This window comes from Aulonocara stuartgranti (genome assembly GCF_965226115.1).
Source record: "Aulonocara stuartgranti genome assembly, chromosome: 4".
In the NCBI taxonomy this organism is placed as follows: Eukaryota; Metazoa; Chordata; class Actinopteri; order Cichliformes; family Cichlidae; genus Aulonocara; species Aulonocara stuartgranti.
The window spans coordinates 680,001-707,906 of record NC_138942.1 but is presented as its reverse complement, the minus strand read 5'-3'; the positions used below and the strand labels follow the sequence as shown (position 1 = coordinate 707,906).

The 27,906-nt window shown below is 44.7% G+C and overlaps 3 protein-coding genes across 10 annotated transcripts in view; all 3 read left to right on the top strand.

The window, feature by feature from the left end:
• Positions 1 to 3,509, top strand: part of arhgap27l (Rho GTPase activating protein 27, like) — a 40,688-nt gene extending 37,179 nt beyond the window's left edge. For 3 of the 4 annotated variants that reach the window (XM_082530899.1, XM_082530897.1, XM_082530896.1), the window contains 2 exons: positions 1,505 to 1,610; positions 1,908 to 3,509. In XM_082530899.1, the coding sequence (XP_082387025.1) occupies positions 1,505 to 1,610; positions 1,908 to 2,085 (284 nt within the window). In that variant the 3' untranslated portion in view covers positions 2,086 to 3,509. The other variant, XM_082530898.1, reaches the window with a different exon arrangement.
• A 2,263-nt stretch (positions 3,510 to 5,772) lies between these two features.
• Positions 5,773 to 6,832, top strand: dnaaf19 (dynein axonemal assembly factor 19). 2 transcript variants are annotated; one of them, XM_082530964.1, is made up of 3 exons: positions 5,773 to 5,864; positions 6,161 to 6,372; positions 6,547 to 6,830. In XM_082530964.1, exons 2-3 carry the CDS (start codon positions 6,227 to 6,229, stop codon positions 6,647 to 6,649), a joined length of 249 nt encoding a protein of 82 aa, XP_082387090.1. In that variant the 5' UTR covers positions 5,773 to 5,864; positions 6,161 to 6,226; the 3' UTR covers positions 6,650 to 6,830. The 2 variants fall into 2 exon arrangements, with proteins under 2 accessions (XP_082387090.1, XP_082387091.1); XM_082530965.1 differs by having other exon boundaries at positions 5,788 to 5,864; positions 6,172 to 6,372; positions 6,547 to 6,832.
• A 2,246-nt stretch (positions 6,833 to 9,078) lies between these two features.
• On the top strand, positions 9,079 to 22,733 carry abi3a (ABI family, member 3a). Of its 4 annotated transcripts, XM_082530932.1 has the most exons (13): positions 9,079 to 9,147; positions 9,506 to 10,280; positions 10,930 to 11,091; positions 11,194 to 11,364; positions 15,013 to 15,189; positions 17,554 to 17,612; positions 17,713 to 17,766; positions 18,014 to 18,297; positions 20,763 to 20,906; positions 21,346 to 21,480; positions 21,965 to 22,066; positions 22,165 to 22,290; positions 22,365 to 22,733. In XM_082530932.1, exons 3-13 carry the CDS (start codon positions 10,960 to 10,962, stop codon positions 22,526 to 22,528), a joined length of 1,548 nt encoding a protein of 515 aa, XP_082387058.1. In that variant the 5' UTR covers positions 9,079 to 9,147; positions 9,506 to 10,280; positions 10,930 to 10,959; the 3' UTR covers positions 22,529 to 22,733. The 4 variants fall into 4 exon arrangements, with proteins under 4 accessions (XP_082387058.1, XP_082387057.1, XP_082387059.1 ...); XM_082530931.1 differs by lacking the exon at positions 9,079 to 9,147 and having other exon boundaries at positions 9,420 to 10,280; XM_082530934.1 differs by lacking the exons at positions 9,079 to 9,147; positions 9,506 to 10,280; positions 10,930 to 11,091 and adding an exon at positions 14,790 to 14,846 and having other exon boundaries at positions 11,254 to 11,364.
• The last annotated feature ends 5,173 nt before the right edge of the window (positions 22,734 to 27,906 follow it).

Genomic DNA, 27,906 nt, shown 5'->3' with positions numbered 1-27,906 from the left:
ACTTTTTTTTTCAGTCGCGTTATTCAGCTCCTGCTCAAACTGCACGATTGACTCGCAGGGGTGAGAAGTTCGTAGGTCACGATGCAGGTCTCACACTATACGGCCCGATGCTCTGATGCGACCTGAGTGCTCACACTGTGCGTCCATAACATGAAGCTTACAACACAAAATCTGTCGCTCGCTCTGTCTTTCACTCACACAGACTCACATCGATCATCGAACATCAAACATCAGGCAGCTGTGATTGAGCAACAATGTAAATCCAACTGTTTTCACTCTTTCTAGACTCATTGGAACGGCGCATACATTTGCACACACACAGTTCCTCAGTGAAGCAGGAAAACCTGGGACATTACTTGCAGATCTCCATCTCTACATGCATCCTGACAATCCTGCAGTTTTTACATTATGATTTTACTCTAACGACACCACAAGCGTAGCCGGACGTACAGCAGGCTGGAAAAAGGGCCACTTTAACATCATCTGAACACAAGTCAAAGTTAAGAACCGACACAACTTACAGCACTGCGCATCACATCATCATCATCATCATCATCATCATCGCCAAGATCACTTTTCTAGATATGACCCAAGGATCTCACCACTCCAGGTCTGCTAAATAAAAAGATCCTCTGTAGTTAAAGCAATTGCAATAACTCTTTTTAGGGTTAAACAAAATATCACACTGGGCTCCATAACAGCACAAACTCTAAGTAATGATTAAGAACATCACCCACACAGTCATTTAACATGACATCAGGACACAAACTGAAGAGAACTGGAGACAATGTTCTGACTCCAGTTAGTAAACTTTTCTTACTCTTACAGCTCGTTGTGCTGAAGCTCATATTCCTTTGAATGAAGCAGACAGCATTCTTAGATTATCATTAACAATTTTCTCATGTTCACTTACGTTTTTGTGCAAAGTCTTGGCTTTCCAGCACTAATAACATTAGCCTGCATTAAATATTTGCAAACTCGAACAGCTGAACACATCTGGAGATTTAATACATCACTGCTTAAAGATGAAGACTTTATTAAATATTTTTAAAAAGAGTGTACTCTATATTTAGACTATAATGACACTCCCGGAACATCAGCTCGTGTGGGACTAATAAAGGTTATCTTATCTTATCTTATGATGTGTTATTTTTTCTCCAAAACTCACAATCCAATCTCTCTGGGGTCATTGCATTGATAAACTCTTTTGCAAGAATATCAGATTACTCAATTTACTGGTCAAAATCTACAGTCCTTCCGATGAATTGCTCCTTCCATAATTCTTCTGCACGACTACATCTGATAAGTTGTAAATGTGCAGAGGTTGACCGAGCAGTCGACTCTTCCAGTCAGGTCTCCTGGTGTCACGGTGACCACAGAGAAACACAAAGTAACGAGATCGCAATAATCCCAGCACACGTTTGTGATGAGCGATACACTGAAAAGTGCCGTCATGCCTCTAAACTGTTGTAGTACAGAACCTTAGCTGTGTGTGTGTTTGCAGAAGTCCCAGACTACAGCCTGAGGGTGTCCTACATGAAGGATCTGGTGCAGACTCTTCCTCTACCGAACCACAACACCATGGAGCTGCTGTTCAGACACCTGCGAAAGTGAGTTTGCTCCGAGGCTTTATGAACCAGTGCAGACAGACAGCGGAGTGAGCAGTGCCCAAAACACTGCTAACTCGGCCAGCCTGCTCTCTGCCAGATAACCCCTAACAGTCCCAGTTACACACTGGGTAAGGGTGTAGAATGCACTGGATCATGGCAATGGTGAAATAGATCTGTAACTCCCAAATAATCAGTCAGCTAAAATAAAATTAGTCTGCAAGTAAAAACGAAGCGGCAGAGCATGAAGGTGATTAGGTCTGCTTTGGAAACAACGTGTATCTGTCTGTGCCTCTCCAGGGTGATCGAACACAAGGACTCTAACAGGATGTCGGTTCAGAGTATCGCCATCGTGTTCGGACCCACACTGCTTCGCCCCGAGACTGAGTCGGCAAATATGACGATTCATATGGTGTTCCAGAGCCAGATTGTGGAGCTCTTGCTCAACGAGTTCCCGACTGTTTTCTCAGAGAGCTAAAAGGAAACTCCTGGAATTTACTCTGCGTCCTGCGAGAACCCTCAGAGGACGCGAGTCTTCCAACACCCTCGAGGACATTGGACCTACACACCCCCTCCTCTCTGACCCAGGAGCCAAATGTGGGAATCTGAGAGGACCACCTGATACCGAGGGTTGGCTCTGAAACCTCTTCACTCCTCTTTAAAAGGAGCAGACCCAACCTGACGTTTTATTGGCACCTTAAAACCATCAAACATGTGACAACGACATCTTTTGCCAGACTTGTAGCTCTCTGGACCGAAACACAGGAACTGATCCTGGGTAAACCTCCAGGACAGGTTTGAAACCAGCATGTTTGTTTCTCCTTCAAGACAAAATACCAAAGTGGTGAATGTCCTGTTAAACCTCTGAATGCCTCACAGTAAACCAGACTGGTTCAGGACCCTTTGAGAAACTCGTGGAACTCTGAACTCATCTTCTGTTGCCTTTTTGTTTTGTTTTTTCACTCTGTGGATGTTAAACTTTGACCCGGGACCTGCTGGCTGTGTTGCCTAGACCCAAAAACCCTTTTTATAAATTTCATATATATAAAATGTAAATGTTGAGTATATCATGTCGGCATCTCAGCATCACGCCTTAAATGAGCTAAAACACAGCAGAACAAACAGTATCCTGATTGAATGGCACCGTCTCAGGATCCTGTGCTTCTTCACTGTACAGACACGATCCTTCGAAGTATTTTTAAATTTTCAGACCCTCCTCTGCAGATGACTGGAAATTTACCTTCAAGCTATGACTTGGTGTGACTTTCTGGTTCACAGAAAGTCACACCAACCCAAAGAGGGTGTACAGAGTCTCCCTGGCAGACTGTGGAGAGCAGCTGCACATGTGATCCTGAGAATCTCCATCCACCTGTTCAGGTATATCTACCAGAGCAGCCACCACTGCGCTGCATTCACTGATGCTGGGAAACAGATTCACACGGCAAAATAATTTTCTACATCAGTGTTGATACCATGAGTATGTTTAAGTTAAATAAAACATGCAACGTATTAAACACTGGATCAAACTCTAGACTTTATGATGTGATGATCATAAATATGGAGCTTCATCAGCAGATGGAACATTATAGAAAACGCATGTGAAACGCTCGACTCCGAACGAGAGGCAGAAGCTTTATCGACTGTTAAACTGTAGATCTGAGTGAAGGGAGGCTCCACTGAACACAGAACAAAGGATTTAAAACTACATGACGGCCAGGGGTGGATTTTACAGGACAGTTCTTACTGTTGTAAATAGTTATGTATGTTTTTATAGCAGTGAGTTTCTATGCACTACAGATGCAGAACTAAGTTACTTTGTTAGGGAAGATATTCCTTTCATATTCCTTTCTGTACAAGAGGGCATTTTCCTGACTTTAGTTTGAAATAAACTGTCGTGTATGACGGTGTCCTGCTGGGTCTGCTTCTCTTCAACACACCCAGAAATCAAACACATCAAACTCTTTATTTAACACAAATTCACCAAAGGACTAAAACCACAACCCCAGACAGAAATATAACCTGCAAAGATGGCTGCTAAAGCCTCGACAAGCCAAAGTGTGAATCATCAAAGGTCAACAAAGAGCTGAAGCTTTGGTGGGAGGACTCACAGATGTGCTGCTCCACGCTTGGTTACTGGCGTTCCTGGCATCATAACAAAAATGACCAATCACAGTGCAAGCTAGCAAAGCTTCCATCAGCAAGTTGCATTAGCCCAGCTAGCTGCCTGTTAGTAACTTTGTTCGCATTGTGTTGTCCGTAGTCAGTAGCCGCTGTCCCAGTTTATTTGCATAATGTGATTTCATTGGCTAACAGCCGCTGAATAAACACGAATAAAAGACAAGAGCAGTTAGAAATCTCAGGTTTTCAGATCCTTTGTTGTGAAACTGTGTGTCATACATGATGTATCGCCTCTTTGTGTTATTTGGGAGATGTGATCATGGTAAACTGTTACCATGGTACCAGCTGCTCGTCGGACGATGCTCATCTTCTGCGGTTTCAGCTGAGACGGTGATGTGGATTGTCGAGCTGCATTGGACCTGAGGGTGTAAAATAAGACTCGTCAGAAGCTTTCACATCATGATCAGCAGCTGCTTCATTCTTGTGCTTCAGAAATATGTGAACAGGTTCTTCTTCTTCTCTGAGCGCTTACAAAAACGACACAAAACACCTGAGCTGTGAATCCTGATCAGTCTGCAGCAGATTTTACTTTTCAGGAAAATATTCACTAAAAAACTCTTGAGTACAAATGTTTGTTCATGTTAGTGCATCAACAACAAAGGTGGATATCAAATCTTTGACCTGTTTTACTTCATAGGAACAATTTAAGGAAGGAGTCATCTCATTCAGATCTCAGTCTTCGTTAAGAAGGCATCAGCTTAAAGTGCTGACCCGATAACATCCCACCCAGGATATAAAAGACTTCCTGCTTCCTGCAGTGGAAAACTCTCTGAAAACAAAGAAACTTTCAGATTTAAATTATCAGATTAAATCAGGCCAGGAAGAGCTGAGCTGCTCCTGTGCTGTGGGTTCACCTGTGTTGTTGCTCATGCATTCCAGACTCTCAACTAGGTCGTGCCTCCCCACCTTCTCCAGCACAGACTTGTCCACCTGCAGAGCATCAGAGCTGTTACTGTCCACCTCTGCTCAGGACAGCGTTAGGACGACTCTAGTTAGTAAAAAGGTTCTTTGTGCCAACATCAGTCAGTGTGCTGAATAACGAGATGCTGGGATGTGTATTGTTGCGCTGAAGTTTTGTATATGTACATATGTACATACATGTGTAAATATGGGTTGATATGAAGTGACTCGATTGATCCGTTGATGAACTGGAAACAAATTTCCATCGATATGGAAAATAAAGTTATTCTATGCTATCGTTCTGATCCAGGTGCAGTGGATTTATCTGGGCTGCAGGGGGCGCCAAACTTCACACACAATAAAAGATTCTTAATGAAATATTTCAGGTGTGATGTTAACTGTGATTAATGGAATACTTCATCAGCTCCTTCCTCATAACATACTGCCTGAAATAAAAACTGCACCACCACAAAAACCAGAGACGAGAGAAGCTGCAGAATAAGCAAACACCAGCATTTCTCTTCCTGTTCACGGCACTGAGCTCGACCTGCAACGCGAACACCTTCATCTTGTCTAATGTGATCGCCTTTAACATTCTTAGTTCGTAACTTCTTACAATGAATTGTGCCACAAGGCTCAGTTGACTGCATGTTTCATTTCTTTACGATTGTGTGCTACATATACACTATATATGACATATAAAATACATAAACCTATGAGATGTTGTATAGAAATATTACCTTATCAGCTAATATTACTGAAGTAGAAAGTGTGGAAACAGTGGAGGCTTCGTTATGGCTTCCTGTTTGGTTTATAAGTCACTGTGTGATCACGGTGATCCTGATCCTGTCCAGATTCGTCCGGATCACAATCATCATGTCTTTCTCTTATTTATTTTTTTAAATATTTCTCCTGTTTAATATTTATATTTTATTCCAGCACAGATGGTGTGGCGCGCTATTCTGTTCTGTTTTGTACAGGCGGATCCCAGCCCTGCAGTTCCGCCAGCGGCCACAGGCGGCAGCAGCGAGCTGACATCGCTCAGAGAAGAGGAGAAGAAGACACGAGCGGCGCGTCGTCATGGAAACGGTTTGTTTTCGATCAGAGACGAGAGAGTTCACGGAAGGAGTGAGAGCGCCTGAGTTTAGGTGAACACAGAGAGGATTCAGGCTGTTACAGGTGAGCACTGACGACAGACTCGAGCTGCGTTCAGGACCCGGTCGTGTTTTCAACTTCCGCTGGATCAAAGCTGCTTTAGTTAGCAGCTGTGAGGTCACGTGACCAATAACCGTGTACACTATTAGATCGGTGTAGCTGATGTGATGCCACGTTGTGATGTCACCGCTGTTTGCACCGTGGTGTGAGCTGCAGCAGAGGGAGGAGGGCTTTATGTGACCTATCTGCTTTCTTATTAGAATTCCATCAGAAGTGATCTTAGGCTCACTTTTATTTTTCTGCATTTCTGATGATCTCAGTACTTAAACAGGAAGTTCAGTCCGTGACTTACAGGAAGTCAAGAAGCTGTGAGACATCATCAGGAGATGGCAATGTCACAGTGTGACGTCATCGACTTCTCTGCATTGGAGAGAGAGCTGCAGGTGGCAGTCGAGTCTGAGCGGCGACATCAGCGTGAGAACGACGCCAAGCTGAGAGCCGTCTGCCAGAGAGCGTCCTACGACCAGTTCAGGTAGGCGGCTCCTGGAGAGGCCTGGACCTCTTTCAAAGCATTTCCAGGGTCTTTGGATGAGTTCCAGGAGATTTTGAGCTTTGGTTGGCGAGGCCTGCTGAGTCCAGCAGGGCCCTGGTCAGTGATGCTTTAAAGGTTTTTCTCACAGCTGGGTGTGGTTTATATGCCCCTCAGAGACCTGGTCCTGGCCTGCCACATGAAGCCTCTGGAGAAGAAAGATAAAGACGGCGCACTGCGGAAACAGCCCTGGAACCCCGTCGCCCCGAGCAACAAGTGATGTCCACTCACCTGGACCAGCGTGGACTGACACGCTGTAGCCCACAGAGTCTTTTATAGTCCTGCTGTGATGTCAGAACATGTGACACATGATGAAAGCTGTAAACAGGAAAAGAGATCAGATGTAACAATTCATCATTTCTAATAAACCTGAAGAACGTGAACCATTCTCCCAGCATCACTGACTCCTACACCTGTCCACTCACCTGTGAGCTGTGGACGTCTTTCAGTGTACTGACCCAACAGCCCGGTGGCGCCTGTGTCCAGCAGCCTCGCCTCTGTCAGTGCGCCCCAGGGCAGCTGTGGCTACAATGTAGCTGCCATCACCAGTGTGTGAATGTGTGGATGAATGGGTGGATGACTGGTTGTGTAAAGCGCTTTGGGGTCCTTAGGACTAGTAAAGCACTATAGAAATACAGGCCATTTATCATTTACTGACCCAACACTGAGGTCAGAGGTCATCAGGTAGTCGTGCAGGTAGCCCCACCCTGAGAGCGTAACAGTAGCAGATCAGGTGTGGACAGGTGTGCAGTTCTGTGTTTCTTCTGTCCTCACTCCTCTGATTTCAGATTCTCACACTGAGCAGCAGGGGGCGCTCCAGACCCACCGCTCAGCTTCATCTCTGGATGAAGGCTGAGCACTAACAAGCGTGACAGAGCGAAACCGCTCACATGTGACCAACTGTGAAAGACACTGAGATGAGTTTTTATTACAGGAAGTGAAAAATGAAAAGTAAGTCACTATAAATACAACAGACTCTGTGATATCAGCTCATGTTCTGTCTGTGAAGGCTCTCAGTCATCCAGGTCGCGGTGATCTAAGGCAGCGGTCCCCAACCCCCAGGCCTCGGACCGGTACCGGTCCGTGAGTCGTTTGGTACCGGGCCGCGAGAGTTGAAGCTCAGATGTGAAATGTATAGTTTTCAGGGGTTTTATCGGTTTTCAGCGTTATTTTGTTATCGTTTTTATCGTTATACTCGTTTGTCCTGGGTCTTTTCACGTGTGTTATGAATAAATGTTCTTTTTTTTTTGTGTGCGGGTACCAGTTTTATTTTGTGGTATTTATCCACGACACCTTAAAGGCCGGTCCATGAAAATATTGTCGGGCATAAACCGGTCCGTGGCGCAAAAAAGGTTGGAGACCGCTGATCTAAGGAGCTTGGAAGAAACGCGACTGGACATCTTTAAGCTTGTGCAGACATTTCTTCACAATCAGGACACTTTGATAATTCCAAAGGAAATTATGTATCCGACAAGCTTCTTCAGTACCAAAAGCAAATGATCAACAGTGGGTCATGACTCACTGACCTCAGTAGAGGTCAGTAGAAGATGTGAGTGGGTGTTAAGGTGTCTGTGAAGGGTCTCAAACTGGATTATAGATGGCAGACATTTGGTGTCCAAAGATGGTCGCTCACAGTAGACATTAGGGATGACCGATACCACTTTTTTGGAAACGAGTACGAGTACTTCAGAAAATGTGGTATCGAGGCCAATACCAGATACCGGCATTGGTATCGGTGCATCCCTACACAGCAAAATCTCCAGTGTTAAATTAACACTGGAGAGTGTCTATATGGGTCCACACCTCTGAGTGTTAAATACAACACTGTTGAGTGTTAAATTAACACTTTTGACAGTGTTATATGTTTAAAAGCAACTTAGTCAGTTTTGAAGATTAACAATGGCTAACACTGAGCAGTGCTGATTTTCTAACACTGGAAAATAACTCAAAATGTTAGAAATATTCCAGTGTTAATTTAACACTGGAGATTTTGCTGTGTAGTAGACATCAGTGTTGGTCAAGTTACTTGAAAAAAGTAATCAGTAACTAATTACTGATTACTTCCCCAAAAAAGTAATCCCGTTACTTTACTGATTACTTATTTTCAAAAGTAATTAATTACTTAGTTACTTAGTTACTTTTAAAAACACGATTTACAACCTGAGTAGGTGATAAAGCGATAGATCTTTCAGCCCAGTTCTACTTTTTCTACATAATCCATCATACAAAATGTAATCAAATGGAAAAGTCTCTTTTTAAAACTTGTTTTATTAGTTTTAATCTTTTAACTTTATGCATCAAGCAAAAATTAAATTATATGCAACATTCTCTGACTGGAAGAAATTAGTTTAACATTTAAACCTATTTTCTGCACATTCCAGCTCATAAAATAAAATATTTTTTGTGTTTACACTCAGTCTTTCAAATAGATGCAAGTAAAACACAGCAGAAAATAAATAAAGTCAAAGACTCAGCGGTCCTGTTGCTCTATTTTCACCTGTAAAGCAGGAGTGGGGTAGGCGGAGGTTTACCCTGGTGCAGGTGTGCAGCGGTCAGTGGAAGAATCCGCGAGTTTCTCTGTGAGTTTCCCATCACGTCGTAGCTACTCGGTGCTTGTTTGGAAGTTTAGGGTTTTTCGCTGTAAAAAGAAGTTTTCCTCCCACGCACAGCGGACACTAATGTTTTTGTCACTTTTTATGGAATCAAACTCAAAGTAAGGTCAGTACTTCCACGCTTTAAACGCTGCACGCTCATACTCTCTCCCGCACTCGATATATGATCCATTGTTGATCTGCACACAGCTGTTGTCACGAACGTCACACTCGCTTACGTCACTGTCATGAGACATTCTCGCAAAAAATATCACGGTTTTAGTAACGCAGTAACACAGCGTTCCTACGGGAAAGTAACGGTAATCTAATGACCGTTTTTGCAATAGTAATCCCTTACTTTACTCGGTACTTGAAAAAAGTAATCAGATTACAGTAACGCGTTACTTGCATTACTGCCCATCTCTGGTAGACATAGATGCTTCCTTCACTCCTCTTTCAGACCATCTGTCCTCTCTGTCCAACAGGTGAACATTGGCATCCTCAAAGAGTGACCTTTGACCTTTAGATGCAGATGGACTGCTGAGTCTTGTCCCGTGGAGGTGGCTTTTCTATGTTGTGGCTGTTTGGTGTCTCCAGTGTAGTCTGAGCACTCCTCGCTGCTCTGCACAGCTACGTTGTTGAGTTTGTCTTTGTGATGAACCAGTTTATGTCTTTGTGTGTTGCTGGGTCTGAAGTACACTGGCATGTCGTGCTTGGAGAAGACTCCCCTGAGTGTCTCTGATAAACCTCAGTCAGTGATCACGATGATGTTTTGTTTCTCCATAGTTGGTGTCTGATCTTTTTTACTGTGGATCGTTTTTTCTAATGCACTCTGATAACCCTGCTACAGTCTGTTACTGTTATTAATACTTTCACTTTGTTTCATAGCTTTTGAAACATCTTGCCCAGCTTAGTTTTTCCTAAATTGTAACTTATGTCCTCACGCTGATGTGAAACGGGAAGTGGTTTATACTGAGCAGGTCTGCACACAGAGGTGCAGATGGGCGCAGGAGTGCTGCCTCTCACCCATATGTGGAAACTGAAGTGGGGCCGGTCTGGGTGACGGCTGTTGTTGGTGGCCCGGTACAGCAGAGGAGTGAGCCCTCGCGCTGTCACACAGGATCTCTGTGTGCTCAGCGCTGCAGCAAACATGAAAGTTGGAGCTGCACGGTGAAGTTTCACAGAATCACATGGGAGGAGGCTTCATCACAGCTCCGGCTCATCAGACGGCTGCTGGTGACTTTCTGCACTTTTCTTCAGGTACGGTTCTTCCTCTATGGTTGTGAGATATAAATCTGCTGCTTTCTGTGTGTTATTCAGATCAATATTCTAATATATTGATCAGCGTGCCTTCATCAGACTCAAACTGATTTATGTTTTAGAGTGACTGTCCCTCACACCTACAGTCACAGCACGTCAAAGGAAAGACGTTTTTCCACTGCACTCTGATTAACAGCACGCTGTTTGGCTCAGATGGTCGAGCAGAGCAGCTACTGATCGAACGTTGGTGGTTCAATCCTTGGCTTTCCCAGTCTGCATGCTAAATATCCTTGGGCTAGATAGTAACCCCAAGTTGGCCCACGGTGCGTGACTGTAAATGTTGGTGAGATTGCACTTGAGGTTAGAAGTGCTTATATGAATGGGTGAATGAGGCATGTTGTATACAACGCTTTCAGTACTCCAGGAGAGCAGAAAAGCGCTATATAAGAATCAGTCCATTTACTCTTGCTTACAGCATGTTTCTATTGCACTCTACTCTGATTAACAGCACTTTTCTATTGGACTCTAACAGCAATTTTCTGACTATCTCTCACTGAAATGGCCCAGTTTAGTCACTTTGTTTGATCCCTGGTTCTGGTTGGTTCTTATTGCTCTCTGGTTTCTTCTGCATGTTTGTGCTGCTCTTAAGGATTAGTTTGTAGAAGCTGAGCTTGGAATCATGAAGGATCAGAACTTAAACGAGGATGTGATGAAGATCCTGGAAGAAGCTCCTAATGCCAGAAAAGCTCTGAGGGAAAACTACGACAATCTGCTCAATGTGGCCGACTACTGCTACAACAACTACATACAGGTACTAATCAGGAGCTAGTCTTTGTTCTAAGCTAAGCTAACAGTTTCCCTTTGCCTCCAGCCCTTTTGCCAAGTTAGGCTAACCATGATGTGTCTCTATCAGGCTGGTGAGGGCAGTGTGAAGGCATTGGAAGAAACAAAAAAGTTCACCACCCAATCACTGGCCAGCGTCGCTTACCAGATAAGCACTCTGGCCAGTGGCGTCCTGAGTCTACTCGATGCCCAGACCAATCAGCTTCGCCACATGGAGTCGTCTATCAACCTGATTGGTCAGGTAGGCCCCACCCAGTCCATGGTGCTGATTGATGGTTAAAATAAGACAGGGGTCTTGGACTCCAGGCCTTGAGGGCCGGTGTCCTGCAGGTTTTAGATGTGTCCTTGATCCATCACAGCTGATTTAAATGGCTAAATGACCTCACATGTATAAAGCTCTGCAGAGGCCTGGTAATGAACCAATCATTTGATTCAGGTGTGTTGACCCAGGGTGAGATCTAAAACCTGCAGGACACCGGCCCTCGAGGCCTGGAGTTCAAGACCCCTGAAATGAGAGATCCTGTTTTCCTTTCAGGATAAGAGTGTAAGCATGATGTAAAGGTCCCGATTAGAGTCTGAAGCTCCTGACCTTTGACCCTCGCAGTGCTGTGGTTTTCACCTTAGGCAGAAAACACAAAGTCTACTCCGCAGGGGGCGCTGCAGGGAGGAGGGGCTGTTTTTTTTTTTTTTCAAACAGAGAGTTTGGTTTTCTATTTTGGAACAAAGGCTACGTTCACTCTGCAGGTCTTGATGCTCAATTACGATTTTTTGATCAAATCTGATTTTTTTGTCTGCTCGTTCACACTACAAATAAAATGCGACAGCAAACGCGCTCTAGTGTGAACGCTCAAAGCGGCCGCATGCGCAAAAGAAGACGTCACACACAACGCGCTCTGTTTAGACCCAGACCAACAGTATTGTTTGACTGATGGCCTTAATATAAAGACTTGTTTCGGACTTTACGTTTCCCAATTTTTGCTTTAAGTTATTTTGTTATTTACATAACAATGTAAATAACCTAATAATGATCCTTATTGCTGTTTTAGAGGAGCGGTGCGTCTAGTTGCAGATTTCTGTCAGAATCTGCAGATTATACAGTACAAATAAAATGTTCACGTTTCTCCAACGTTGTTCCCAACAGTTTCACTGACATCTACACTGGATGGCCAGGAAGCGTTCGCGATGTCTTCTCCGGCGCTGATAATTGGCGTCTGTCTTGTGTCAGTGACGTAAAAGACGGATTTAATGCGACATGACCATCAAACAGCAGTCGCTTTCTAAAACATCGGATATGTATCGGATTCAGCACCACATACAAAAGTGACCCAGATCGGATTTGAAAATATTGGATTTGTGCCGTTCACACTGTCATAGCACGATCGGATTTGGGTCGCAGAGGGTCAAAAAAATCGGATTTGATGCGCTTTCGCCTGCAGTGTGAACGTAGCCAAAGTGGTCAGGCAAATGACAATATTGAAACTATCATATCACAAACTATCGTTTATGAAAACCTGGAAGAGTTTTAAAAGAAAAAGCTAAACCTGATCATTTACCCTCTGAACAAATTACTGAGCTCGGGGTCAGAGTCACAGTCGGTATAAGTTATGGACGGCTCTTCTGTGTCTGTAAAAACAAGCCGATGCTGAAGCAGCTGGATAGTGTATCGGGGCGAGACCACACACCTTTGGAGAAGAAGTTGCAAGTTCGATTCCCTTCTAGTATCCAGTAAGGGCCCTGTCTAGGCTCCCCATGCCAAACACCAATCCCTGAAATTGCGTGGCTACGTATGCAGCCTTTCCGCAGCTCGGACATGACGCATTTCACTGTATGTTGTACTCTATGTGAGTGTCTTACACCTGCATTTTCTCTAATGTCCAGCAGGGGACCACTACTCTGAAGTCTGCTTTCATAGAAGTATATGGGAAAGTGAGCCTCACCTGATTCTGAGCTCAGTGAACTGTTTCACGTTTCAGGTCCTTCAGAATAAACGTGAAGTCCATGTTGTAAATGCCGGTTTTTCGAAGAGTCAGATCCCACGGTAGCAGAGCACCGGAGACCTCTATCCATCCTGCCTCTCACCCTGGGATGGGTAGAGGCTAATAGTATCCGGTTGTTAAGTGATGACGTGACGAATCCTACTTCCGGGTCTAAAGTAGTCTGCGTTTAATATGGCTTTTGTGTTGTTAACATGTTTAATGTTTTGTATTTTCTTCTATTTGATCTCAAAAAGCTCCTAAAACAGTCAGTGATCACTGTTGACCTCCCTCGGCTTTTATTACCACTAATCATTTATTTAAGCTCGGTTTTTAAAACCTTAGGATGTAACTACAGCCCAGCCCATGCAGCAGTATATGAATGACTAACCTCGTATTGTGGATGGATTATCTCAGTTGTTCTCCTGGCTGAAGTTTGGTCCTTTTACAGCATCCTGGCATGCGATTACATTTGTTCCTGACCACCGAGAACACTCACGTTAACTTTTATCGAGTGGAAAAAAAGTTAGCTTGTTTATATTATGCTAACATAGCTGTGTCGCTAGCTGTCACGTAGCACATCATTATATACCAGCTAGCCCAACTTCAGTAACCCTACAAACGTCACTGCTGTTTAGTTTTCTGTCTTCATTTATGCTGGAAGTGATAACAGAGCTGTACGTTTTAATTTGTTTCCAAAACCCCGCAGTCAGGACATGCTATATTGTATTTAGATAGAAGCTAGCGAGCTAACTCCCTGCTAACTTCTAACTCCGTTAGATGTCATAAATTCCGTTTTCATGGATGCCTGGATGTTAAACTCAATTGTTACACCTGGTAGAGCAGAACGCTGATCATTTTATTAAAGATGAAAGACTTTAGACAGTTTTTCAACTCTCAGTAATGCCACAGTGATCGTTTGATATATGGACCTGCAGCGGAGTTTAGGCCCAGACACGGCTAGTGACGTCAGACTGAACGACCGGATAGCATTAATTATATACCACAGTAGGCTGAATTATTCACATTTAGAAACGATGGGTGGACGGGCGGGTGTCACCCATGAAATGTTAGAAGCTTTGAATTTGAAAAAGAAGTAGGAAATGTCGAGTGCATATAAACAGTGTAATGCAGTAAGTGTAACAGAGTGGGAGGTTCTAACACACTGAAGGTGATTGGTCGCTGTCCTCCAGCAGCACTACACCTGATTTAAGATAAGATAAGATAAGATAAGATAAGATAAGATAAGATAACCTTTATTAGTCCCACACGTGGGAAATTTGTTTTGTCACAGCAGGAGTGGACAGTGCAAAAGTTATGAGGCAAAAATTAGAATACAATAAGAATAAATACAGTACACAACTGTACAGAATAGAATAAAATACTATATACAGTAGAATAAAATAAAATAAATATACAATAAGATAAAAATAGAATACAAATACAAATACTATATACAACTGAGTAAAAATACAACGATGACAGAAAGGATTATTGCACTTAGTATTATTGCATATGTATGTGCTTGATCAGTTAAAGTCTTTATTATGGAGTCTGACAGCAGTGGGGAGGAAAGACCTGCGAAATCTCTCCGTCCCACACCGTGGGTGCCGCAGTCTCCCACTGAAGGAGCTGCTCAGTGCTGTCACACATTTAAGCTAGCATCAACACAAAGCTGTGTTTCACATTACAGACTCAGTGCATCAGAGACGTATGAGCAGTATGACGTATGATTACAACCTCTTCAAAGGTCAGAGGTCACCTGTTTCTCCCTGTGTTTGTCTATGATGCCGTCACATTCACTGAAGCTCATGGTTTCTGCAGCGCAATAAATTTAAATGGAGCCACCATGTTGGACTTGCGCACACTGACCTGGTCCAGATGCGGGTCCATTAACCTCTGACCTTTGTCGTCAGACCGTGGACATGCACAAGGAGAAGGTTTTCAGGAGGGAGATTGGCGTGTTCACGGTGGTGAGACGAGTCCCACGCAGCCACAAGATCCTCCCTCCCACCAGCATGCAGCCACGCCCATCATACAGCCGCAAGCCAATCAACTACCAGCAGCTGGACAGTCTGGGCCACGGCATGAAGGTAACACACACAAACACAACCTGTGACATCAGCAGATGACTTCCAGGCTTTGCTCTGTTTTATCCACATGCTAAAATCCAGCAGAGCTGCTCTTTGGTCAGGTGATGTGAGCTTGTGCACAGTGACAGGTGTGGCCGGTGTGGGAGGCGGAGCTCTCGGTACAGTGTTTCAGTATTTCAGGCCTTTGTGGCCTTTGAAGCTCTGAAGACATGAGAGGGAGGCTCTGCAGCAGCTGGTGTGAAATCAGACACGGGAAAGCAGAAGTGACGCTCTTCTCTATGTGCTGCTTTCGCGATGCTAGCAGGAAGTGTCTGAACCACAGAAGCAGAAATGACTGTGCAGTGAGACTTCCTCCTTCAGATGTTGGGTCACCTCTGTAGGCTGCAGCGTTCTCGTGCAGGTTTAGTTTCATCTGTAACATCCTCTGTTTCTGTTCGGGAAAAGATGAGACTCGTAGCACAAATCCATAACAGTCGAGATGTCTGTGAAGGTTCTCAGTCATCCAGGTCATCGTAGTCTAAGGAGCTTGCAAAGAAAAGCGTCTGGACTTCTTTAAGTTGCTTGAAGACGTTTCACCTCTCATCCGAGAAGCTTCTTCAGTTCTAAGGTCAAATGGTGGAGAGTCCCAGATATAAACCTAGTGGGAGTTTCCCCCCACAGAGGGACAAAAGGACCCCTGATGATCCTCTAATCACATGAGCCAAGGTGTGAAACTGGGTGTGGGTCCCAATCAGCCAGAATTTCGGGTGTGTTCATTGTGAAACCTGGCCCCACCTTATCATGTGATTTCCTGAGGTCAGATGGCCCAGGATGTGAGTGGGCGTTAAGGCATCTGGGGAGGGATCTCAAAACTGGATTATAGATGGCAGAGAGTTGGTGTAAACCCCGCCTCTGTTAAAAGATGGTCGCTCACAGTGGACGTAGATGCTTCTTTCACTCTTTCAAACCATCTGTCCTCTCTGTCCAAAATGTGAACATTGACATCCCTGAAAGAGTGACCTTTGACCTTTAGATGCAGATGGACTGCTGAGTCTTGTCCTGTGGAGGTGGCTCTTCTATGTTGTGCCATGCGCTTGTGAAGAGGCTGTTTGGTCTCTCCGATGTAGAGGTCTGGGCATTCCTCGCTGCACTGTACAGCAAACACCACGTGTAAGCTGTTCAGCTTTATAACTTTATAAAGTCAGCAAAGAGGCAGAGAAAAGAAGACCAGACACCAGCGAGGGAGGATAAGAAGGACAGACGCAACAACACTGTCATCCCCTATGTAGCCGGTGTATCAGAGAAACTCAGGAGAGTTTTCTCCAAGCATGACATCCCGGTGTATTTCAGACCCAGCAACACACTCAGACACAAACTGGTTCACCCGAAAGACAAAACGCCAAAACACAGACTTAACAATGTGGTGTATGCTGTACAGTGCAGCGAGGAATGCCCAGACCTCTACATTGGAGAGACCAAACAGCCTCTTCACAAGCGCATGGCACAACATAGAAGAGCCACCTCCACAGGACAAGACTCAGCAGTCCATCTGCATCTAAAGGTCAAAGGTCACTCTTTCGAGGATGCCAACGTTCACCTGTTGGACAGAGAGGACAGATGGTTTGAAAGAGTGAAAGAAGCATCTACGTCCACTGTGAGCGACCATCTTTGAACAGAGGCGGGGCTTACGACACCAACTGTCACATTTGTGGAGATTTTTGATGTTGCTGTGCTGCACACACATAAACATCACATGAAGGATGACCGTATTAACACAAAGCACTGCAACAGCCCGACTCTCAGCTTTTTGTCAAACACATTTTTATCTTGAGAGTAAAAAAAGACAGAAAGAGGGTGAGAGTTTCTCACATCAGCTGCAGCAAGCGCCGCACACTTCCTGTCTGCTGTCGCCTTCTCTGTGCAACACGAAGCTCTGCTCAGGTCACAAAACAGCAGCAACAGCAGAAGAAGAAGAAGAAGAAGTGCTTCTAAAATAACTTTAACACATTAACCACACACACTCACACACACACATTTGCTGTTCTGTCTTTGTGAGGACCCACATGCACACAGCACCTTCTCAGGCCCCTGACCATGAATCCACAAATGTTTCATTCACCCAGACAAAACAACTCCCCCCCCCCCCCCATTCCAAACTGTCCTCACAGTGCGGTGATGCCCCTCCACCCCGGTCCCCACTCACATGTGCACGCACACACACACACACACGCACGCACGCACGCACGCACGCACGCACACACTCTGGGAGCCTGGCATCTTTGTTGAGCGTGGGAAAATGTTCAGAGAGACTAATTAGTGCTGCAGCAGCCTGAGAGGCTCCATTGATGCTCACATTGGTTTCTGTGTGTCCCCCCCTCCCTGCAGGTCTCTGGGAAACAGTCGGACAAAACCGGAACGATCCGCAAACACGGCGCCTCCATCAGGTTTACTTTAGTTCTACTGTGTTTCTATTCAGAGCTCCTTCTGCTTTCACATCAGCATGCTCAACAGGAAGCTGAGCTTTCGTGTGTCTGTGTGTTTCAGGCCCAACAAAGCTCCAGAGGCAGTCCAGTGCCCTGTGGTGCCCCCTGCTGGCGGGTAATAACCAGACACCTTCAATCCTCCGCAGCTTTAGGTCTGGTTTTAGGGTCAAGACCTCAGTTTAGCCCTGAGCTCTGACTGCCGCATCACAGAGCCTTCAGTTCGAGCTCAGGGCTGAAACCTGACTGCTGCTGCCCGAGGTTAAAGGAAGTCAAACCCACTGATGGGACAAACACAGTATCAAACAGCAACTCCAATTTGAACTTCATTTATCAGCTTTAATGTTGAAAAGTTTGTTTTTCAGCTCCAGCTTTGGGAAACCTGTAGCTCCACCCACCATTCCCACCACCTGGCAGGCACCACCTGAGGCTGACATCATCACCACGCTGCTGGACGATGCCCCACCTCCTCCTCCTGCTCTCATTGAGATGCCAGTTCCAGATGGCGCCTTGGCCTTGCCTCCCCCACCTCCTCTTCCTGGTTCATCGGGAGATATATTAGCCCCACCCCCCCCTCCTCCTCCCCCTCCTCCACCCTTTTCAGGTGCTAGTGCTCCACCACCAGCTCCACCCCTCAGCCTTGAGACAGGTGAAGACAAAACAGAAAAATGTTTTTTGATGATGCCATAGCAACTACAAATCAGTTAGAAATGCACAATTAGTTAATCCTGGTTTAGTTAATCTCTGATAAGCAGGTTCATTCATAGCTATGTCTGGATTAGTTAAGCCTGGACTACTTTACCCTGTATCAGTGTGGTTGGTTTAGTTAAACCAGGGGTCGCCAACCTTTCTGATGGCGAGTGCCATTTAAAATTTCCTGAGAAGTCAGTGTGCCATATGATTCCATAACAATAAATTTAATAACGCTCTTTGAACAGTCACACACTATATAGAACCACTTTATAGAATTATGTTTGTTTGCAGATGTTGGCAGCTGTCAGCGAATAGTTATCAGCTATTTGGAAACAAAAAAAGACTTTTTATCCATAACAGCAAATGAACTGTACAACAGAAAATACAAATGCTATTTATGGTCTCCTCACAACAATGATAAGAAAAATAAACTGGGCCAATATGGCATGTTTGTTAATACAGAGACACACATGTTAATGTGATCTCTGGTCTCCCACTCAGAGACACAGGTCTCCCAGTGTCCAGCATTCAGACGGCTACCTGAGGACTCATGTGAGAGAAAATCTGCTACACAGACATGTAGAGCCAAATACTGTCAATAAGGCCTCTGCAATGTTCTGAAGACAGTTAAACTTGTCAGGTAGTTCAATTCACTTCAATTCAATTTTATTTATATAGCGCCAAATCACAACAAAAGTCGCCTCAAGGCGCTTCATAGATACAGAGAAAAACCCAACAATCATATGACCCCCTATGAGCAGCACTTTGGCGACAGTGGGAAGGAAAAACTCCCTTTTAACAGGAAGAAACCTCCGGCAGAACCAGGCTCAGGGAGGGGCGGGGCCATCTGCTGCGACCGGTTGGGGTGAGAGAAGTAAGACAGGATAAAGACATGCTGTGGAAGAGAGACAGAGGTTAATAACAGATATGATTCAGTGCAGAGAGGTCTGTGAACACATAGTGAGTGAGAAAGGTGACTGGAAAGGAAAAACTCAATGCATCATGGGAATCCCCGGCAGCCTACGTCTATTGCAGCATAACTAAGGGAGGATTCAGGGTCACCTGGTCCAGCCCTAACTATATGCTTTAGCAAAAAGGAAAGTTTGAAGTCTAAAACTGAGTAGGTGATGTCCAGCAGGTGAACATGCAGCTCCATGAACACGCACAGCTGTGGATTCCAGCTGCTTCGATGTTGCATTAACTGGCATTAACTCAGCCAGTTAATGCGAGACAAATCCAGCTGCTCATTAAAGATTTCTGGTTTGATCAGAAAAGAAAACATTGGTCCAAACACCTGAAAGTCCCAAAAATGCATTGTGTCTACGGATGTATCCGTGTATCTCCGTGGTGCTGATGCTGTGCTGAGCCGACAGCTCCTGAAGCTTTTGAAGTGTCAGAATGTGGAAAGCTAATAACGTCCCTCTCACCAGTAGGCTAAGTTATTTTTAACCAGTTAACCAGTTAACCAGTTACGAATCTGGTGCTTGGGGTTGCTAAGATACCGTCATTAAGAAGCGGCACAACTAATGTGTCTATGCGAGCTGATTTGCGATGTTCATCGCTGGCGCGGCCATTTATTTTTTGATGCACCTTCTTAGATTAATTCACTGCGTGTCGTGCCCAGGGCTGGACTGGGACAAAAAATTGGCATTTTGACGAGAGACCGCCCCCCAGGTATTAAAACCATAAAGCCTTTGAATGAAAACAAACGCTGTTGTGACAGTGATGTACAGTCTTGTTGGTATATGTATGATTTCTATACATTTTACATCAGATAGAAACCTTGGTTTTAAGCTTCAGATAATTATTTAATAACAGCAAGACATTTTAAATGAGAATAAGAAAGTATTTCTTTGTGCCCCCCTCTCCCTGTTAATGCCCCACCTGGCTGTAAAAAGTCAGCACAACGAAAATAAACTCCAGTTAAACTTGGTTTATATCTGACCCAGATAGACTGCAGGTCATAACTTCTTACCTGATGTTCAGTTCACCTGACACTCGGACCGGCGGCCGCCTCAGGTCTCTCCTCCTGCCTCCCCTCTTGCCTCCCCTCTTGCCTCCCCTTTCTCTCATCCACCTGCTGGCCTCCACCACTTGCTAATGTTACTGAATCTGTGGAAGCACCGCCATAGCCACCACCAAACAACTGAGTCATTTTTACACACAGACCAGCATCTGGCCAATCCACCACCTTTCATTGTTTATACCGTTACAAAAAAAAAAAATCATCGGCCCACCGAGCAAATGCCCGATTGCCAGTCCAGCTATGGTCATGCCATCAGTTAACCCTTCGTGTGCCAACTGTGGCACGTGCCCAGGATTGCCGACCCCTGAGTTAAACCATTCTTATTCACATCGCACTGTAACCCTGATCAAACTGTGTGACATCATGATGACATCTCGTTTCCTCCCTGTCCTCAGTGGTGGAAGAAAACAGTTTTCCTTGTGCCTCTCTGCCTCCTCCTCTTCCTCTTTCTGAAGACGACGGCTTCCCTCCGTTGCCCGGTGACACCGCAGACCTGCTGGCCCCACCCCCTCCACCCCCACCTGACCAGGAGATAGACGGTAGCATTTTTAATATTGAACTGTGTGTGCGTTTCCTGTATAAAGAGACTGAAACATTTAACAATTGTGCAGTTTAACCCAGTTTGGAGCCTTTGAAAGTCTGATATTATGCATATGCAACAACTTTTACTGTGAAGATGAATGAACCACTGGTGCATGTGCAGTTTGATTTTCTAAAATCAGCTTTCCTCGACTCACCGATAAGTCTCAAGATTCTCTGAGAAGGTTCAGGTGAAGAATAAATCAGTGAACACACTTCCTGTGTGATACATGGACAGTCCGAATCATTCACAAATCTGGTATTTTAAAAGACGCCAGAAAGCTTCCATTCCAAAAATGTGCAGTTTAAGTAGCCCTTTCTTCTTCTGTGGTGCTTTTTGTCAGCCTTCCTTTGCTTTGTTTTTCTCCAGTCTTTTCTTTTTCTGTGGTTCTTTTGCAGTGACCCTCCCATCCAGGAGGAGTCACCGCCGTCACTCACCCCCAGCCACTCGCTCTCTCTCTCTGAGGGTCCGCTCAGGCCCCGCCTCTCGCTGCCGCTATACCCGCTCTCTGTTCCTGCCTACTGTCCAATCACGTAAGCACAAAGTCGGGGAGCTACAGGTCTGAGAAGTCATGAGGTCCTTGAAAGGGTTCTTGAATATCTTTCAGGGCCATAAATGTTCCTTAATAATGTTCCAGGAGTTCCAGGCCTTTATTTGCCCACTATTCATTTCAATCCAAACTTTATTAGGAATCTGTCGTGGTCCTGATCAGCGACAGTGTGAAAGATGGACGTAGCTAAAGCGCCTTATAGCTGCATTGTTTTTAATGGCCATCAGGGGGCGACACCGTTTCTTTACTTCTGTCATCGACTGTTCGGGCACTGAACTGGCTAACAAATTACAGTTTACATATCATTAACCAATGAGGCTGCAGTTTCACACTCAGACCCGCCCTTTGAGGCTTCAGAGCAGGACTTGACTAACTGATGGCTGATGTCATTGTAACGGCGTCCATCTTTGGTACTGCCTGTGGTCTCAGACGATCACGCCTTCATCATACTTTTTTCTGTCTGTCAGTCATGATTCCCCCACCTCCCCCCTATCCTCCCCCCTGTGCTCCGCCTCGTCTTTCCTCCTCTTCATCTCGGCTCTGCTTACCTGCTCGTCTCGAACACCTGGGTAAGACGAGAACTCTGCTGCCAGCATGCCGTACTCTTAGAGGTAGTGCTTTTGTAGAATTAGAACATTAATACGCACCTGCCTCCTCACCCTCGTAGATCTGGAGATCCCAGCCCCACCTCCTCCGCTCTCATTGGATGATATGGCGAGGTTTGATGACATACCGCCCCTCCCACCTCCGGTGGATTACGACACCAACGCCCCTCCAGATTACATTGAGAAAGGTACTGAGGTGACTGTGATGACATCATTCCTACAGTCTGTGGCTTGTCTAACTGCAATTCCTTTTTGTGTCCAGTGAGGGCGCTGTACAGCTATGAGGCTGTGAAGCCCGATGAGCTGTCCTTCACTGAGGGCGACATCATCTACCTGACTCAGCGCCATGAGGACGGCTGGTATCAGGGCGTCCTGAACGGCAGACAGGGCTACTTCCCTGAAAACTACGTCGAATCATGTGGCTAAATGAAGCCCCGCCCCCTCATGTTTAACAGCCCCACTGTAGCATCCACTGAATGATTGTTAATGTAGGGTAACTTGTTGCACACCTCGGATCAGGTAGACTTCTCTGTTCTTAGCTTCTGGTTGGTGTCCCCACACCTGAGTGATTAACGCTTTGAGCGCTCGTACAAATCCTGTGATTAATGAAATAAAGTTTTTTCTTCTCAAAGCAGCAGCCGTGTCCCTCCCTGCAGTGTGTCCTCTGTCCTTCAGAGGGCGCTGCTACTGTTCGGTCTCTCTGTCTTCCTGTTTGTTTCTCAGGGGCTTCAGCGTTCAGACTTGTTTTGTCTGATTTGTCTCGTCTTTCAGATAGAATAGAATAGAATAGAATAACTCTTTATTGTCATTGTTACAAAAACGATGAAAGGCAGTTTGGCATCTCTCCACGTGTTTGAAGTACACAATAGTGTGAGTATTTACACAATACCACAGATAAATTTACACTTACACAAGAAACATATGTACAAGTTATAGATACACTTGCATACATACAACTTTTGCACAAGTTTTGCAAACAACAAACAAAGTTATTTGCATCCATTTACCTTTTACCTTGATTTTTTTAAATAACCATTTCAAACTATTTACAGAATAATCAGCTGTTCTTCAATAAGATGCCAAACAAATTATTTGTGCCACTCCAAAAATGTAATTTCTGTCCACTATAAAGGAGAACATCACAGCCTGATACCTGCAGGTCTGACAGCAGCAGGCTTATCACTCCTGTTTCTACCCGGAGACAGCAGTCGCCTCATTGTTCTGACCAGTGTTGGGGAAGTTACTTTAAATTAGTAACTTAGTTACATTACTAGTTACTTCTATCAAAAGTAACTCAGTTACTTCAAGTTACTCGTTACTTTCAAAGTAACTAGTTACTAGGGAAAGTAACTTTGGTTTTACTCAGAATTCTCTTGTTAATGTGTTGCTTCCGTAACTGGATACCGAGCAACACTGCCAGTCTTCTAGCTTGCTTACATGTTAGCACTATCCTGCCACATAAAAAAAGGATCCTGGTGTTATTTGTCTCTCAGAAACAGTTCGTAACTTCAACTCATCCATGTCACCTAAAAGGTAAACCTGTTTCTCCATCACAGCTCTGATGATTCAGTAAGGACATCTCCTGGTTTCATCTTCATGTTTCCCTCTCACCACATATCCAAACCGACATCATGACCAGCAGCTTTACAGCTGTGGCTCCAGCAAACATCAGCTGATACTAGAAATTAATATTAAATCAATTCTAACAACAGCTGATCAAACGTGCTGCTGTTGTTTAGCGAGACATCCGCTGGTTTCCTCTTTATGGCGCAAAGTGGACGATAAACAAACGAGAGAAAAGCCGATCAGCTGATCATTGTTCAGTTTAATGATTGAAGTAGAAACAGGAGAGGGAGGGGAGAGGATGAGAGAAGAAGAGGCAGCTGTGCAGCAAAGACACAGAATAAATCCAGCTTTGTGTCTTTTTCCATCCTAGCTGAAGTCCGGGACAAACTGTTCCTTTTCACCTCAATACGAAACGCGTAATATTAACTCTGAATACCAGAGGATTCCGTTTTTTTACAGGATGGTTGGCAACTCTACTAAGTTCAACATCAGTAACATCATAACACCCACCCAGCTGTGCAGAAACTCCGTCATGCTAGCTAGGATGCAGTACGAAAAAGTCAGCACAACGAAAATAATGCGGATGATGTGTTGCTTTTTCTGCAAAACACACAAACCAACCTCTCTGAGGTAATTACTCTAATAAACTGGTTTTCAAGAGTTTCAGATTATTCAATTAACTGGCCAAAATCTACAGTTCTCCCCATTAACTGCTCCTTCCATAATTCTTCCTCTGCCCCACTGCAATCCGGAAATATTAAATATTTAGGTATTAATGTTTCTCCTAAGCTTTCAGACTTAACTAAATTAAACCACATCCCACTTCTAAAGAAAGTAGAAGGCGATCTGACTAGATGGAAATCTTTACCCATATCACTCATGGGAAGGGTCGCCACTATAAAAATGATGATCTTGCCAAAAATAAATTACTTATTGATAGGTTTGTAGCTTGAACCCATCCGCTGGAACGTTGAAGACAATATAATTACACTGCAAAGCAAGACACAAGTAGGCAAAGTTCTTCATGTTACTCGTGCACGGGAGAAAACCGAAGAGGCGCGTTCCCTCGCCTGACCCCAGTTGCTCTCGTCCGTTCTCCCGTACCACTGCTCTTTTATTGAGGTTACATGAATATGCATAAATTCATTAACATATGACGTCTACATACACACAAAGAGTACCTTTGCCTGTGTGTGTGTGTGTGTGTGTGTGTGTGTGTGTGTGTGAGGTCAAGATGTGACCCTGTGAAGACTCCCCAAAGCTGGTGCCAGGACGTCTGAACAAAAGGCTCTTATACTCAAACAGATATACGTGTGTTTGCTATACCATAAATCAATAAGGAGAAGATAAACTCTCCTAGGGAGTGTGATCCATGCCAGGACACTGAGTAGAGGAATGTATGCACCCCCCTCTACACAGACTTAATAGGATGAGACATCCTTTCAATCTACAATTGATTATACACTTCTAAGCATATGTAGTTAAATATTTCTAAGCATAAATGACAATCAACAATACAAAATCTATCACTTATTTTTGATGATCCCTAACAAACCATCACAAGATTGGTTCAGATCTCTGGATTCATATATTTCCAAATTCCTTTGGAAAGATAAACCCCCGCGTATCAGCTTAAAAACGCTACAAAGAACCAAGGATAGAGGAGGATTAGATCTGCCTAATTTTCACCAATACTTCTTAGCCAACAGGCTTCAGTTCATCTCAGAATGGTCAAAACATACCTTCTTAGATGAGCCCTGGCTAGATGTTGAACAGGCACTATGCAAGGATCTAGAGATTTCAGACCTACCATTTATGAATGCTTTAAAAGTATCAACATCAGCTTCTCTCTGACAGCATGGTGGGAGTTTCTAAAAATAACGGAGTCTTCATTAGTCTTCATTAATCCCATGCAAACGTACACCTATCTGGAATAACCCTGACATATTACAAAACAATAATATGATTAATTTCCCAGAATGGAGTTGTAAAGGAATTAAATACTTAGAACATATATTAGAGGGAACAGAATTTATTCCATTTGACAGACTAGTTGCACAATATGGGATAAACAAGACAAGATTTTTAGAATATCAACAAATTAAATCCATAGTAAAAAAGAAATTTAACCTCAGTCAAGTTGAATTACAAACACCACCAAGTGCGGCACATTTCCTTTTTTTTTTTTTTTTTTTGTGTCCCGTTTGGATCTTTAGCATCAGAATTGTTGTCTTAAGGCCAAGAAAGATGCCAAGCGGATTTATTTTACCAAGTGGATCATCATGGCCTTGCCATATTGGTCCATTTGATTGACCTTTATTATAATTATGAATTTATTTTATTTTCAGTTGCTACAAACGGGACAGACATGACTGGGGGATAAGACAGGGAGAAAGAATGAAAGAAAGAGAGGGAGAGAAAGAAAACCAAAGGGGAGAAGAGACGGTGAGAAGAGGGGGAAGAAAGAAAGAAAAACAAACAAACAAAAAACAAACAAAACACCTGGGTCACCTGTATGGAGAAAAAAAACAGAAGAGAAAGCAAACAACAAAGAGCAACATAATAAAAAAAACGGCACCATCACAATGAACTAGCTAGCAGTAGATATCAGTAGATACTAAATAATAAACGATATTGTGCAGCACGCAAGATAGACAGCGCACAATGTGCTTTGAGGCAGCAGCCAAGAAAGCTGTAGTCCGCGTCTGTGAATACCCGTGTGTACACCTGTGTGCATACCTGTGTGGATCAGCATGCTTGTATTCCAAAGGTTTCTCCATGTAACGATCTGCTAGGGAGTGTGGGGGAGCCACAGCCCCGCCCTGCAGGGTATGAAGCAGGTATGGAGGAGATCAAAACTCCAGACATCCAGAGGCCCCAGAACACAAGAGACCAAGGAAGACCAACAGAGGGGCAGCTGCGCCACTGTCCCAGAAAGAGCTGAGGAGAGTCCCAGATGAGGGCTCACTCAGCAGCCGCGGAGCAGAAGCCAGGGGGAGTTGCAGTGACGCGCCCGTGAGCTCCGCCGGCAGCCAGCTGTGCCTGGCACATTTCCTTACTCTTAAATCCCTCAAATTATTATCTAAAATATACAGAACACTTTCTAAATTAGATGAATCAATATCCCTTCCTATTGCAAAGTGGGAAGCAGATCTATCAGTCAGCTTAGACCAAAACTTCTGGTCTCAGATTTGCTTAAAAACCTTTAAATTGATTAAAAATCCCAGTCTGCAATTAATACAATGCAAAATACTACATAGAGTGCACTATACAGGTCATCGGATGTTCAAGATGGGCTTTACATCTTCCAACAACTGCTCACACTGTCAAGGCAATACACCAGACAATTGCATTCACGCTCTTTGGTTCTGTCCACCAGTGCAGAAGTTTTGGCGTGAGATATGTGAAGACTTATCAAAGTGTCTGAAATGTAACATTCCAACTTCCCCCTTAGTGTGTTTGTTGGGCAGCTTAGATAATGTCACTTCAGAAAAGAATATCGCCCATATGGTTTTCACTGCCCTATGCATAGCCAAGAAAACAGTCCTCATGAACTGGAAAAATAAAAATAATCTTAATTCTAACCAATATAGAAATTATCTATTAGATTACATTAGTCTTGATACAGCCTCTGCCACCACATCAGATCAATTGCTCTGGGCTCCTTTGATCAGCTCCATCACCTAGTGGGGGTGGGGGGGTCATAGTTTGGTCCCGCCTTCCCTGCTGTGATTGGTGTGGGGGTAGGGACAGGCTTAGGGCGTCGGGGGGTTCCCCGGAGGCATCTTCCTTGGGGGGCTCAACCCGGGGTAGCGGTCATGTCCGGTTGGGGGCTCTTTTGGCTCTCGGGTGACTGTTTCCTCGTGGCTGCGTGTAGCGGGGCTAGGGGAGGGTCTGTGCTGACGGACGTGGGTTACTGACCTGGTAGCCTGTCTGCCCCTGGGTGGGTCCGGGATGGGCGTGAGGTTCTGGGGGCGCTCCGTCTCTGGGCTGGGGCCCTGGCCGGGCCTCGGGGCCTTGGGTCCTGGTTGGTGTGTTGCCGGGGTTGTGGGCGGGTGGGTGCATGGGGCCCATCCCTGGCGCAGGGTGCCGCCGGTGCGTCGAGCCACCTGGGGGGCTCTTCAACTGGTGGGGAAGATTGTCACACGTTGCAGGAGCTTTCCTCTCCTCAGGAACTCTCTGCAGGAGGGGGAGATACAGGAGAGGTGGAGGAAGATCTCAGCCTGGGTGTTTATTGT

Coding starts and splice junctions, on each gene's coding strand:
- abi3a (XM_082530932.1), top strand. CDS start 10,960: ATGAAGGATCAGAACTTAAACGAGGATGTGATGAAGATCCTGGAAGAA. Junction 17,613..17,712: donor AAACACGGCGCCTCCATCAG/GTTTACTTTAGT, acceptor TGTGTGTTTCAG/GCCCAACAAAGCTCCAGAGG. Junction 20,907..21,345: donor ACCTGACCAGGAGATAGACG/GTAGCATTTTTA, acceptor GTTCTTTTGCAG/TGACCCTCCCATCCAGGAGG.
- dnaaf19 (XM_082530965.1), top strand. CDS start 6,227: ATGGCAATGTCACAGTGTGACGTCATCGACTTCTCTGCATTGGAGAGA. Junction 6,373..6,546: donor GCGTCCTACGACCAGTTCAG/GTAGGCGGCTCC, acceptor TATGCCCCTCAG/AGACCTGGTCCTGGCCTGCC.